Source organism: Neocloeon triangulifer, unplaced genomic scaffold (assembly GCF_031216515.1).
Source record: "Neocloeon triangulifer isolate White Clay Creek 2 clone unplaced genomic scaffold, ASM3121651v1 ptg000017l, whole genome shotgun sequence".
NCBI lineage: Eukaryota > Metazoa > Arthropoda > Insecta > Ephemeroptera > Baetidae > Neocloeon > Neocloeon triangulifer.
The window spans coordinates 5,959,700-5,975,406 of NW_026775559.1; the positions used below are offsets into that span (position 1 = coordinate 5,959,700).

At 37.4% G+C, this 15,707-nt stretch overlaps 1 protein-coding gene across 1 annotated transcript; it reads left to right on the forward strand.

The window, feature by feature from the left end:
- The first annotated feature begins 14,305 nt into the window (after nucleotides 1–14,305).
- Nucleotides 14,306–15,503, forward strand: LOC132203227 (uncharacterized). The gene is made up of 3 exons (XM_059630851.1): nucleotides 14,306–14,687; nucleotides 14,893–15,060; nucleotides 15,126–15,503. The coding sequence occupies exons 1-3, from the start codon at nucleotides 14,423–14,425 to the stop codon at nucleotides 15,473–15,475; spliced, it is 783 nt and encodes a 260-aa protein (XP_059486834.1). The 5' UTR covers nucleotides 14,306–14,422; the 3' UTR covers nucleotides 15,476–15,503.
- Nucleotides 15,504–15,707: the final 204 nt, after the last annotated feature.

Genomic DNA, 15,707 nt, shown 5'->3' on the forward strand with positions numbered 1-15,707 from the left:
TTGAAAACAATATTGCGTATTTGTGTGCAAGAACAATGTATTATTTTAGATTTTTAATTTTTTACTTTTGCATAATATTATATGTCCAAGTTTCAAAATTATTTTAACAAATCTTCCTCTTTCTGCATATTTGCAACAGGGAAACCGCAGTGAAAAATTCCATGACTATATGCATATAATTTTTTTTGTTAATATATTATTATATATTTTATATAAAAAAAACGCTGCATTGTACAATAAGAGGACACCCTCAAATTATCCAATAAAGTTGTCACATCATATTTTATAACATTTGTCACAACTTACGGGAAAGTGTATAATTTAAGCTATAGAGCAGCTATATTTTTACTCTATATATTGGAACATAAAAATATTGACAGCCTTTGCGTTTTATATTTTTCTTTTGTCGTTGGCATAAAGAAATATTTATTGAGTGGCAATTTATTATTGAAAAATGTTCGTTGCGTGCATGTTGGTTGGCCTTTTGTTATGTCTATGGGTGAAAAAATAAGCTGCACAGAAATACGATGATGAATTGGACCACCACAACGAAATCCATCAATAAAGCGTTCGCTCGTGAGATATAATGGAGAGAGATCGAGTTTATTGGCTCAAATGGCCAGCAGGATTGACTGTTCCTTATTGAGAAAGAAAACGCTCTCTCGGCCGCAGTATAGCGTGTGTTGAAGAAAATATATATGGATCGATTTGATAAGACGCATCTGTGTAAGCTTCTTGTTCGGATTTGGAACTTGATATTTCCATAATATGAGCATAGTGTATAAGCACCCTGCATCAGAAAAATGCAAAAATACACATATAATACGCACTTGTATTAATCCTTTCCGAAAATATTCCAAATGAATTTTTTTCAACTTTATTTACAAATTGATACACATTATTAAATTATTGCCTTATTTATTTATTTATTTATTCTCCATTCAGATTGCTAATTAAATTACATTTTTCTAAGTTTTATTAAACCACAAAAGCTGCATTGCTTGTTTTTTTATTATTGTAAATACATGCATTATAATTATAGTCGGATTGAATTCCTATAATCTTGCAGGTGTAATTATTTTACTAAAAATTAAAAGATCCCTTATTTTCCAAATTTGATGTTTAAAAAAAATGAAGATAGTAGAGGAAGAATGATATACCAAGCCTAAGTGAATCCATATTTTGTAGTTTAGAGATTAAAATTTTTTAAAGGAGAAAATTAAATAAGCTGGGTCTTTTGAAAACCTACATGCACCGTGGGCTGCGCAGGTCTTCGATTAAAAACCCCATACAAAGGCTCTTTGGCAAAGGTCGACCAGCACTCTGCGCTGCACATTTGCGAAAAAGGGCGGTGGATGTCGCGGAAAAAGACACGGCCAGCAAAAAAAAAGTGGAAATGCTGCTGCGGTGTTGGGAATTAAGCAGGTCTGACCCGCTCTCTTTTATTATGTGCTGCTCCTGCTCTCTTTTTAATTCCGCTAACCAATATCACATGCTTCAGCACCCTTTGATGCTCTACTTGATATTTTATTTTATCAGCAAAGAGTCCTCGCTCGTCGCTCTTTTTTACACACACGCGCGCGCCCACCCGCCCGCCCGCCCGGCTTATTATTATGTATTGGCGCGGCCAGAGTGGCCTTTAGCTCTTTTTTGTGCCGCCACAGCCGCGCGCACTGATGTCTGTTTAATCCTTAGCTGATGCAGCCAGCGCAAGCAAAAAGGACTGCATCAGGGGCTGAAAGGGTTTCGGCAATGGATTACGAGACTAATTCTAACCAAACATAATATATAACCACACTCGACTAATAAATTTTGGGACAACGGATTATTTCGGTTATTAAACCAACAAGTTGTAAACAAATCGCCGGCGACAAAAAGTGTAATTTTCTGACTGAACAATGTAGTTAAACTGTGCAAAGTGGTGTGCGACGGATGAGTGAATATGTAAGGACTGAAAATGACCATAAATCCAGCCCCGCGCACCCCGGCCCAACGCCTTTGGGGCCCTCGACAACAACACCATGCTTTCGGCTATGGTGGGCAGGCTACGCCGAGGACCATGGCGGGGCCGCCCCCTGGCCACCGAGGGTCTCCATACCCCTCATCCCAACCTCAAATATCGGATAGAGGTGAGAACTATCAGGGCAGGGCAAGACTCGGGACCCAATATCAGGCCCACTGGGGCCCAGAACATCAAAACCCCTACGCCCCCTCAGAGAAATCGCCATATTGGAATAAAAACCACCGAAATTGGAATCAAAACTACCGGTATAGCAAGCACAAAAAACCGGATCGCGGCGGCCAATGGCTGTACTGGCATCAGTGGAATAATCCCCCACCTCTGACCACCAACTTCTGTGAAGTTAGCAACACAGACATTCCACTCTCCAATGAGTATCAATGCTCTCTGCTCCCCGCAATAAACATGGAAAACAGTCACCTTCACTTCTATGACCGAATCATCCGACACATGAAATCACGATCCCGCCGACCCTCCAAACAAGGCCCCATCGAAAAACAATATCGGAGTAGACTACAAAAACTAAATGAAATAAAGAAAACAGGACAGGCTGAGCCCCCATCAAAATGCAAATTGATTGAAAAAGAGGGCAATATATTACTTTCGAAAGAGAGATTCAAATGCCATGCTGTCGCGGCTGACATGGGCTGCTACCGCGGCCTTGCTGCAGACGTAGTTAAACTTGGGGGGAAACCAAAGGGACAGTTCATGGTTGGCGACGTTATCCCACATACACTGGAGGACGGAACAACGTGGCTTTTCCTCTGCACAAAGTGGCTCTCGTGGCACAAACCCCGCCACCCCCACTTTGACAGCTTTGTACGCAACGTGCAACTCGCTATTGAAGAGCTCGCCAAATTCATCAGTAACAACCAAATAACTGAAATAGCTATCCCACGACTCTGCTGCAACCTCGACAGACTCGACTGGCCGTACGTTCGAGACATCATCACACACAACCTGCGTGACGTCGATGTGCGAGTGATCATATACCATCTCTCTTCCGCACATGAAGCGCCGCTCAACCAACCTGCTCCCCTGACAACTGCAATCAACCCCACATCAAGTGAAGAATCCCCCTCAGTACAAGATCTCGTAGCTAGGTATGAGGAACTGAGCGAAGAAACGCAGAATCCTTGGCCCACCCCCTCTGAAACCCCGAGAGGAAGGAAGTGCAGAAAGCTCACCCCCAAAGTGAGCACCAGTTATTCCCCCCCTCCCCCACCACCTGGAACACAAACACCCCCACTGTGGCGAAAATCAAACAATGACGTTCAGACTCAACCCCAACTCAACGAACAACCATCAGAAGAAAGTGACACTAGTTTCGTGCAAAAAGACAGCGCAGGTATCATAACCGCACAGAATTTTTAAACGACCCCGAAACGAATAGTTCACAAAACATCAAATTGCTACTATGGAATGTAGAAGGGTTTAAAAGTGTTTATAGCAACTTTGGTGAAACTGAATTTAAAAATTATGACATTCTCATATTAACTGAAACTTTTTTACTAGAACCATTTTCGATTCCGGGGTTTTATAGCAAACATATTCTAGCCGAAAAATCTGCGCGTGGCAGACCAAAGGGAGGTCTCGCAATTTACTACAAAGGCAAAGTTGGGGAAATCATAAATTGCAAACTATTAAAAAATTTCATAATTTTGAACTTTGAACATCTCTCCATTGTTGGTTCTTATTTGCATCCAAAGTTAAATTCGGATGATGTTTGGGAGCAACTCTTGAAAACTCTCCCAGAAATTAGAAATATTGAAAAGGTTGTATTCGCTGGAGATTTTAACTGTAGAATTGAAATTTCAACCAACTTAAAAGGCAAGAGCTTTCTAGACTTTGCTGAAATGAATGACCTTACTCTTGCAAACAGCCTCCCTCTTCAGAGAACCTACTTAGCTGGAAAAGGAGGCAGCACTATTGATCTAATTCTTTTGGGCCCAGAAATCAAACTAAACAATTTTAATTTAAACAATGACCCCCATTTAACTAAACATTGCTTGGTCTCCATAAATTTTGAGATGCCTAATTCAAATGCTAATCCATATGAACCAGGGCTAGGTCGCCCCAGGGTAGATGATCTTAAACTTAAGTACTTGATTGAATGTAAATATACTGATATTCTAAGAAATGATATTGAAATGGAAAACATAGAAAATTTCTACAAAAATGTACTTGCACTTGTTGAAGAGTCAAAAATCACTCCTCAAAATTTCCAAAGGAAAAGCGCGCCCTGGTTTGATTACCAATGCTACTGTTTCAAACAAGATCTCAACTTTTTAAGAACCTTTATTAACTCTTTTCCAGCGGTAAAAGGTTTTGAAGACGATAAAAACGAAGTGATGGAAATATACTCAACTGGAAAAAAGGAATATGTAAAACTTTGTAAAATTAAGAAAAGGGAATACGTTGACAAATTAGACAATAAAATATTAGAGGAAGCAGAAAAAAGATGTTACAAACTTCTGCAACTTAACAATAATTCAACCTGGAAAGAAAATAATATACCAATGAAAACATGGGAGCAAACTTTGGATAATCTTCTGAATGAAAGTAAACTTAAGCCTGGCCAATCTTTAGACTTAAAGGCTTGGTTAAACCAATATCCTAAAAATGTAGAGTTAAAAAATATTATGGAAGAAGAAGTTGAATTTGCAGTTAAAAGTTTAAAAACAAAAAAGGCAACAGGTTTTGACATGTTAACAAATGAAAATCTAAAGGCTCTCTTCTCAAGCCTCGCTCCCGAAATGACTTCCTTTTTCAATTTATGTCTTCGCGCCGGAAAATTCCCAGAAGCATGGAAATACTCTAATCTAAAGCTTCTATTCAAAGGAAAAGGTGATACTTCTAATGTAAATTCTTACCGAGGCATTAGTTTAAGCTCCACTTTCTATAATTTGCTAGATCGTATAATTAATAATAGGATTACTTCAAGTCTGATAGACAATATACCACCAAATCAATATGGTTTTGTCAAAGGTAAATCAACTATACAAGCTGTAAACGAGTTGATTAGTGAGATAAATGAATCTGTTTATGAAAAAGGGAAGCCATTGTACTGTGTATTCTTAGATGTGAAAAAAGCCTTTGACACAATTGACCGAAAAGTTGTATTTCAAAAACTAATTTCTACTAAAAAATTAGCTCATGGTGAACTTAATCTTGTGGCGGAAATGCTAGATCTAAACTACCTACAAGTAAATGATGGTGTCACTGTATCGGAAACTATAACACAGTCAAATGGAGTCAGACAAGGTGGTGTCTTTTCTCCTTTTCTATTCATTTTCACAGTCAGTGATTTAAACGAGGCCATAAAAAATTGTAAAAATGTCCGTGCAATACTTTACGCAGATGATATTGTGCTAATAGGCGATAGCCTTGAAGATATAAAAGCAGCACTTTTGGAAATTGAGCAATATCTAGCAACCAAAAACTTAAAATTGAATTATGATAAGTGTAAGATTCTCAAAATTAGAAATAAGGGTAGAGGCCGTCTAAGGAAAGACGACATTTTAAATGTAAATGGACAAAACATTGAATTTGTAACAGAGTTCTGCTATTTAGGTGTAACTTTTCAATCATCGGGAACTTGCTTTTCAAATCATGTAAGCAAAAGGGTGAAAGCGGCACTCTTTGCAATGGCCAAACTAAACGCTTTGCCAAAATCCTCTCTGCAGTCGGCCAAAAAACTATTTGACTTAGCTATCTCACCGGTTGCAAGTTACGGAATTGAAGCCATTTGGCCGTATTTGAAGCAGAGGGATTTGGAAAAACTAGAAACCATAAAATCAAGATTCCTAAAGAGAGTTTTAAGTCTGTCTAAAAGAATGAAATCACGACTTGTATATGCATTAACGGAAAGTGAAACAATCGTCAGTGACTTAATGAACAAATACAATCTTCCAGCGCACTCAGAAAGTGACAAATTTTTTAACTCCATGCGTCTTAAACAATTGGAAATCAATCCTCATTTTTATAACACACCTGCAATGACGAACAAAAACTGGCAGGCTACAAATTGTAAAGACAGACACATGTTCACCCGCTACTCTTGCCACGGTTTTCACTACCTGTTTTGCACAAATGCAGCCTATCACACGGCAGCAGATGACAAATGTAAATGTAAATTTTGCGATGAAAAAATTCTTTTTTATCACTTATTCGAATGTAACAAGAGCAATATTACGTTATCAGCCGCAGCGACAATGAAAAAGTGAGAGACAACACCGAGTGTGAGAGACAATACCGATGAAATAATTTTTGTTCCTTCATTTGACCGATTTTTACTTTATTTTATGTCTAGTATGTATGTTGTATACCGTTGGTATTTAATAAATAAATCAATCAATCATTAATTGAACCGTTGAAGGGGGTTAAATTACACTAAATGTAAAATTTTTGCCATATCTGATTGAATTTATGCTGTACAAAAGTTGACAAAAGTGTACCTCAGAATGGCAAAATTGTTAATTAACATTGTGCTTCGTCTGAAAAAAGCCAAATTTTTAATGTATAAAATTACAAAAAAAAAATACCATTTAAATTACATTATATGTAACGCCGGAGTGGTTAATTATTTTAATACCCAATTTAAGAAGCATGACATTATAAGTTATAAGAATTAAATTTATTATTTTTAATTTTAAAACACACAAAAAGTTGAATAATATAAAATGTAAAACATATAATAGAATCATATTGAAAAGAAAACGTGCGTTTTTAGTAAAAACATCAGTTTTATTTTATTAAAAAATTTCAAGTAGATGCTTTATTTTAATAATCATATGTTGTCTTATTTCAAAATAGGAAATTTTTCACCGGCAGAGCAGGTAAATTGATAATTATGAAGCGCGGCGGCGTTGATGCATTTCGACTTTGACGGTCATGTGTTTTTATCTTGTAGAACAAACCCCAAAAATTTGCTTTTCGTATGCTTGATAAGCAGTCTGCGTTTGCGTTCGATGGCGTTGATTGGCCGCGATCAAGTTGCCAAATAGATGCAAATCGGAAAATTGCTCCCCAGAGCCCCTTCCTCGTCCGCATATACTGCTCTGCAGAGGGTGAGTTTGGTGGCGCGCATTGAAAATAAATTCGCCCCCGCGCGCCAGCAAGGCTGAAAATAACAGAGTGTCACGTTGTTTTTTCGTCAAAATGAACAAGCCAGAGGCGTCGACACTCGAATCGCTAATCAGCAGATCAGCCAGAGGAGCATAACAGATGGTCTTGAAAAAGCATAGGAGAAAACCGGACAATATTAAGGGTATATGCATGATGGATGAGATGAAACGTTCATTACCGGCCACAATTACACACGCGAAACTCAATCAGCCAAATAAATTTGCTCAATTTAACACTTACATTCATTTTCTTTCTTATTGATCTCTACTTTAGCATAAATTAAATTATTTCATACTTGATTTTTATACTAATACCATTTTTATTAAGTTTCTTAAAGAGTTATTTATTATGGTTATAAAAAAATTATTAAAATGAGCGAAAAAAATATCATGTTTTTCAATGTTTTTAACAAAATAAGCCAGTCGCAATAAAAGCAAAAAATTTACCTTATAAAATTTTCAAGACCTAATTGATGTAACATTTTTCAATGTTCATTTGAAACTCTTTGAAATATCCCTCTATAAACTTCTAAATTAAATTATTCGTATTTTGTTATATTTGGAATATTTAACTCTACGTGCAATTTTAATAATAATTTTACGCGCCGTCTATATTGCGCAGGGTCTATAGATTTGAAATTTATGAAAATTTTATTTTAAAATTTAGAAACATTCTGAACAGATTGTGGGAGCACCTGATGAGACGATCAAATTTCGAGTACACAAAGACAAATTTTTATTATTTTGACGCCCGCGTCTAAAGTTTCATCTGCAGGTCATTTGTTGAACGCGCGGTCGATATGAAATCACCCATCGGCAGCAGCATCAATCGTTCTCGCGACACGGAATATTTTGTCAACAGACCCCATTAACGAGCGCTCACTGCAAAAGTGCAACCCTTTCTACTCTCTGCGATATAATGCAGCTTTTGCAGCAGGACAATCAACGAGAGATGCAGTTGCTGTCGAAACACGTCAAACGGACACAACGAGAGGGACGAATTCAGAACGCGCGGTGTCGATATAAAAGGGTTTAGCCAAATATTGACATGTCGACTGCCACCCCTGAATGCCGAATTGCCGCTGCGGCGTGTATTATTACAGCTTCATTGTCGCGCGATGAAAAGCGGAGCGAGAGACGCCTCAATGGTCATCCAGAGCAAAATGCTCCCTATTCACGCTCGCAACGCATTTGTATTGCACGCAGCAGACATAGAGGATTAGAAAAATACACACATTGTTATTTTTACGTCGAGTGCGAGGTGGAAATTCGGTTGTAATGCGTCTCCTCGAGAGCGGGATAACATCTTTATTATGTCCGATTTGCAGCCGCGAAAATATTTTAAATGCTCCGGATGCTTTTGTGTCGCATTAGTGTTTGCTTAGGAGGAAATGGAACTATTTAATAAGATTGGGAAAAGTACAGGAGGGACTTGAATGGACCATATATGAAAATCTCACAATTGAATTTATTCCATTGTTACGAGTGGACATGTGTGAATCGAAAGCGGATGTAATTCCTTAAAGACCTAAAATTGAAATGTTTATTTAATTTTAAAGGTACAAATAAGATAATTTAGTTGCCTGCTACCAGCACAACACAAATAAAGTACAAATAATTTATTTTAATTATCGTTTTTATTACATATTAATTGAAACCTTTTACTTGACAATTGCGATCGTAAAATTGTGTCTGCGCATACCATGCAATTTCTTTTAAAAATAATTAACATTTGAAGAGACATCAACATAAGTTTCATTACCATTGACAGCAGTGTACGTCTCTATGTTTCTGAAAAAAAAAATTAAATATTTCAATTAATGCGTAGGGATCAACTAATTTTCTGCCATTTTTATTACAAATTTTTTCATCAGACAAAATACAAATTATATAAAATGAGATTACAAGTATAGTAAATAATTTAAACAAAGCACTTTCTCAATGATATTTAATCTCAAACATTTAACATCAGGAAATCTGTAAGATGTGCGCGACAGTTGTATGAATTTTAAGGTTTCCACTCGCCTTCCCACTCAATTACGGAGCGCGCGTGCGAGCAAAACTCTCTGGTGTAATCACCGCAAAAGCAGATAATCACTCGTCGCTGATATACTTATATTCTCTGTTGATCTTCTTTGGCAGAAACTGCGGCGGAGAAATGAATTTCCAATTACTAATTGCGGCGGGGTGGAGAGCGAGAGAGAGATACGGGTGTATAATGTATGTATGGCGCGTCATGCCGAGCGGCATAAGCGGATTGCCACATTATTATCTTTATTCTGCGGCAAGAATGAGAAAAGTTGCTGCGGCGGGGCTTTTGCATCCTCTGGGGAGCCGCGCCGGAGAATATTAATAAAACTCGGCGCGCCGGCAAAGCGGCTCCCGCTCGACGACTCTCTCGGCGGATCAGAAGAAAAAGAGAGGCACAGATTGAAACACGATGATGATTTACTTTTGCGTGCGCGGCGTGCACACATACAAAAAGAAACCTCTCCTGTGCCCACCCGGCCGGCTTTATATAAAATAGATTAACTTCTGGCATCATAATATTACTTTTATGTAAGGCTGCCCAGATCGAAATTCAATATCCAACTGTGCAGCACCAGCAGCTTTTGCGAGCGTTTTGTATATTTTTCGCCATCTTTTTTATTACTATATAGGTGGGCGTGATATGTGTCTTCCTTTTAGAACAATATATTTACAAAAAATAAATAGATACTAGATTAAGTTGAATAAAAAAAATCAAATTAAAATGCATGAATAATTATTTAAAATAAATCTTGCAAAATATAAAAAAAAGGATTGAGAAAATTTGGTTTTTGTTCTAACCCTTATATGAAAGGAAATATAAATATTCCAGATGAAATGAAGTGACTTTGAGTGGAAATAGCTTCATAAACGGTGCTTAAAGTTCCGCCCGACCAATGCATTATTATAGCCTCTTTCATAATATTATTTTGTTCTTTCCTAATGACTTGTCACCAGCAAACGCTCACACTCGTGCTTGCATTCTTGGCGTTCCCCAATTTCAAAAAGTACTTTCCGTGAGAATTTTGAAATAATTTAGACATATTTGAAATCAGCATAAAAAGATTAAATTAACATACAGCTGATTTATCTACGACAAATTCAAGTGAAAGTAGTTCTGGTACAAATAATTTGTCTTCAATTTTTTATGTCATTTTGCTCTGTTCTGATCATAATTATGATATTTGACATAATTTTTAACATATATGCGCTTAGTCGTATAGGGAAAATCAAGCTAGTAGTTTTTTCATCCCTGAAAAATATCAATTAGTATTTTGTTGCAGAAAACATTCAATGTTCCATAATGATATATTCATCCTATCAAGTAATGAAAATCTTCTGCATAAAAATTTAATAACCAGCAAAAAATTTATCGAAGACAAAAATCATTTTTATAAAATAAAAATTTGTTAAAAAATTGAAATTAAAATTATTTTTAATTATTACAAAATAAGAAGAAAAATTAATTCTGCTTACATTAAATCAGAAAATTTATTAAATCCTTTCAGTAAATTTACATTGTTGTTCCACATCCTCTAATGATTGGATGTCACGCACCTCACAACATCAATAATCTCTTTCTACGCCAAGTTGAAAGGATTTTGTCCATGCCGCGTGCGTGCGCCCTAATTCAGCCATGAAGAAACGTCTCTCACTCCTCTCCACTTTCCGGCCCATCGTTTTCATCACTTGCAGATTTGCAGTACATTTCCCATACCTTTCCGCGCCTTTAACATGAAAGTCGTTTTTATTATGGTGCAGCTGATTGACGGAAATAATTAAATAGAGGCGCTTCACTTCACAAATTGCAGCGCACGTTCCGCGTGCGGCACAACAAAAATGCACCCAGCTCAAAGCAGATGCTGCGAGTCAATCAGGAGCCCTCTGCTCCGGCTGGGGAAGATCAAAATCAGCGCGCAGGACAGCAAAAGCTATATAGCAGGAGATGCCCCACAAAAGTTATTTTGACGAGAGATGTATCTCTAATCGCAGCGGTTTTGTGACGAGGTCAACCAGTGGGGTGCGTAAACAATGAAGACCGCTCGATAATCATGTCATTTTAGATTTTTTACAGTCTGACGCTCTAACACAAAAATATACTTTTATATATGCACAATTAGACACAAAGTTGCAAATTGCGCTCTGGGACGCACGCGACCTCGATGCTGATTGATAAGATGCGTGTAATTAATTGTAATGCAGCTCATCTCTATAAAGGGATGATTGTGTTGCAACAAAAACGACAGCGGAACCAATCGCGTGGGAAAATCAAAATTTACTTGAGCTGCCGAGATTGTTTGATTCTATAAATTTGATTCTATATTACTTAATTGTAAACAATTCAATTATTTTTTTCTCTGCCATCAGAAAAAGAAAAATCATGGGCAAATTAAAGTTTTTATACAAATTAACTTAAGCTTATGCGCAATTGTATTTTGATCAAAAAGAACTCAATAGTTTTTTTTTTTCAATTTATAAGGACCAGGAAAAAAATAATTGCCTAACTGATTTGTAGGGGTCATATATATATTTAATGATAATTTTATTTCATTTAAATTTAAATAATTGTTAAAAAGCAATAATATATAATTAAAAAAGAGCATCATGCTGACCGAAGGACAATGGAAATTATAATTACACTGAGTTTGCTCACGGTTTTCATTTCATTTGCGCGCTTTATTTTTAATATTTGCGCTGCTCATATGTGATGTGAGCTTATTTATTTATCTTGCTACACGTATGCAAATAAATCTGAACATGCTGACAACGATGATGTGCGCTTTTTCATCCGTCAGCACCGCGCGCCATATAATGTGAAAGCGGACGGGGTTTATACTTTAATATTAATTATATTGAATGGGGGTGTTTGAGTTGTTATTTTATTCTGGGTTTGATATAGCGTAAATTTAAGTTTAAAAATATGTCAGGATAGGAATTCTCAATTTAAGCAAACCCCGAAAACCAAACCGCTTTGCGCGCGAATCTATAAAGACTTATAGGAGCGATTATTTATTTTCACGGACTTCTATTTTCTGTATATCTCAGCTGAGCAGGTAAAAGGGAAAGTGAATGGACAACCTTTTTCATTCATTCGGTGCCCGTCCGAAAGAGCGAGGGGAGTAAAATGCGCCTGTATATCTTTACGACTCCCGAGAGTACGCACCCTGGCAGGTGCCTCTATTATATGATAAAATATTTATAAATAAATATTTCGGCGCTTTGTATCAATAAAGGTACCCTAGTACAGAATGCGTACCTACTCCAATAAGTACTTCATAGAAACACACTTTCAGGCCTGGCCATAATGAGCGAATTTATTTATATTTACCTTTTTATTTATATTTATCTTAAATCTCTTATTGGATTGATTTATTAATTAAAATCTATTTTCTTCTATTTGAATAGTCTACTATTATTTATTAAAATTATGTCTAGGTTAGATTTGTTTTCATTTAAACAAAATATTTTAAGTTTTTGAGAACGAAGAAAAGTATAATTATTTTTATTTTATGTAATCAAAAATTAAACGATACACCAAAATTTAAATATTATAATTTTGTTCCACTGAGTTTTATGATTTTCGTAAATTAAAAATAATCAATTCTGTATTTAATGAAATAGAACTAAACCAAGGTTCCTTAAAATCGTAATACAACCGAGAGAGAGATTTTTGTCCTTAAAACGTAACTTAAATTCGTAAAGGCTTGCGGACTGCTTTGGAGCGACAGTCTTTTCAATTAACTTTAACTGAAACTTAAACTCTAAGAGAATGAACTTTTTCTTTCCAAATTAAAATCGAATAAAAACAAGCCGTCGGTACAACAGTAAATGGGCACAAATTAGCGTAAAATAACTCTAACCTTAGCTCCTGGCTCAGAGCGCGGCGTGGATGAATGCCTTTCGGGTTGGAGTATTTTCTCGTCAAAAGATCAGCCACAACTTTTGATTCAGCTAATTTGAGTCAAATGGTCCTGCACTCTCGACCTGCGGAAGGTGAAGTCTGACCTTTCGTTTTACTTTTTGGCTCAGATCGGTTTGACGAGAAAATAAACTCCTCCTTATCTAACTAAATAGACCAATGAGCGCCTTAAAAATATCCTTATATTTTTTAACATAAAGAAATTTGTCCCGCGTCGCCCGCGCGACAACAAAAAAACAACATATAACAAAGGACACGGCGCGGCTCGAACGGAGAGCCCGCGCGCAGCTTTTTTTCTCTCGGCGCATAAAATGCTATGCTACTGCTAAACTCTCTCTCTCTTCATATGCGTGAAATACATTGATACATAATACATTAAGTAATTTAAAACTACAAAATAAAAATTAAAGAAAATCAAATTAAATATAACCCCATATAATTCACATCCCTCTTCTTAAAATAGAGTTGGTCATTTGTGAACAACGAAATTTTCGAAAAATAAAAATTATTGAAAATATAATTAAATATAACCAATAAAAATTCACTCTTTTCCTGCCAACAGAAAAAAATCATAAAAATACAACATTTTTATGTATTAAAACAATGGCGACAAAAAGCGTGTGATATAAATTTTCTTCTTTTTCCGACTCATGAAAAAGTTAATAATTGTAGCACTTCACTGCACTTAAAATATGTGAAAAACTAAATTTAATAATAAGAACCTTGAACATAATATAACTATTTGGAGGAAAATAGGGGAAATAGGAGAAACTCAATATTTTAGTGTTTTATGAGCCTGAGCACTCGCAAAAGGGGGGATGCAGAGCGAAGGGTAGTTTTCGTGGTGGACCATTTCGGCTGCTCAGGTCATTCGTTCGTTGAATTTCTTGCACTTCACAACTCGAAATGTCTCCTAGCAAGATCGCACCTCTCGCCGATGACCGGGTCATTGTTTTTATGGGGATCGAAGCCTCTCGGTACACCACCGACGTCGTTGTGTTCCACTTGAAATGCGCCGGGTATTTGCATGGTGAACACCAAAAGCACGTAACGGACCTGAAGACCAAGTTGGTGTTTCGCCGGCACGAAGGAAAGGTCATGTTGCAGCTGAACGGTGGGTCGAATCACTTTGAAGCCACCCTGGAGTCGTTCTTCGGGGAGCTTAGCGACATCTTTGCTGACCTCTGGATCACTCGCGGCCGACCTCAAATATATTGCGATTCCGGAGTGACTGCAGCACTCGTCCAGTTGTACACTGCGAGCCGACCTGTCGCCTATCGGCGGGTGTTGCCGAGCGACGTCACCAGCGGAAAATGTATTTTTCACGAGATGGAATTTTGTCGTCGGCGCGCCGCGCTGTCCAAGTGGATGCGGGACGGTGGCGCGTTCGTTCGGCCGGCGGCGCTCCAATGGAAAACGCACCAGCGAGGCGGCGTCGTCAACTTAATCATGCCCATGATGGACGTGTTTAAGTCATATCTTCCCAGGAGCACCGCTGACTTGTCCTTCGGAGGTTACGACACCGGCTTCTTTCCTCGGTCACCGATGGAGACTGCTAAGCTGATGGTCGGATGCTGGCGTTATCTTCATGACAGTAAGTTACATACAAAATACAAATTGGAATATCAAATAATACATAAATATTTTTTCTGTTTTCAAATTATAATAAAAATAATAAAAAAAATTTTCCTTTCCAAAAAATTAACATATAAACCATTTGTATAAAAAACTCAAACATTTTTTTTTTTTTGTAAATATAATAAAATTGAAAATACATGTAAATTTTTTTCTTATTTTAGTTGTGCCCACCATTCCTGCCCCGATGCTGCAGGATCAGATCTTGAAGAACTTGGCGCAGAAAAACGGAGATGACCTACAGTCTGCTTGCTTGGCCCTCGTCTCCAAACTGTGCAGTTTGCTGACGAAGAAGCGGGAGTCCTTCCGGTGCCAGTTCACGATTGGCGAAGGTGAGCTTCCATTTTCCACTTTCACGGAAACTTGAAGTTAACATATCCTATTGGTTTTGTTGCAGAAACGCTGACACTCAAATTTCCCGATGTCCCTGAGGTGGAACAACGAGACGCCGCTCAGTCCGGCTCGGTGGAAAAGGTGGACTGCGCTTCGCAAACGTCCGAAGACAGCGAAGAGGCTGACTGCTCACCACAGGACGTTGGCGGACTTCAGGGCGCCCAGGGTCATCCTGCTGGTTTCGGATTCCCGACACCTCCATGGGGCGCGTATGGGCCAATGTGGGCTCCGTATATGTATACCGCTCCGATGATACCAATGTATATGGGGGGTTTGGGTGTCAATACACAAGGTTGTTCTTGTTCTTGCGGCAAGGCTGCTGGGGTGGGTACACAAAAGGGTTGCACTAAGTGAAGCTGAGGGTGGGAAAACACACTGTACTCATGGCTCCTTAGAGAATAAAAACTTAATGTTGAAATGATAATAAGTGTTTTTTTTGTTCTTTTACATTTTTGTAGTTTTAACAAAAGCAAAAAGTTACAAACAAATATAAAATATAAATTAAGTTTAATGCTCATTGGTCTATGATTAAAAATATTCTTGATTCGCTAATAACGAAAAATTAAAATATTGTGCCCAAGAAAAA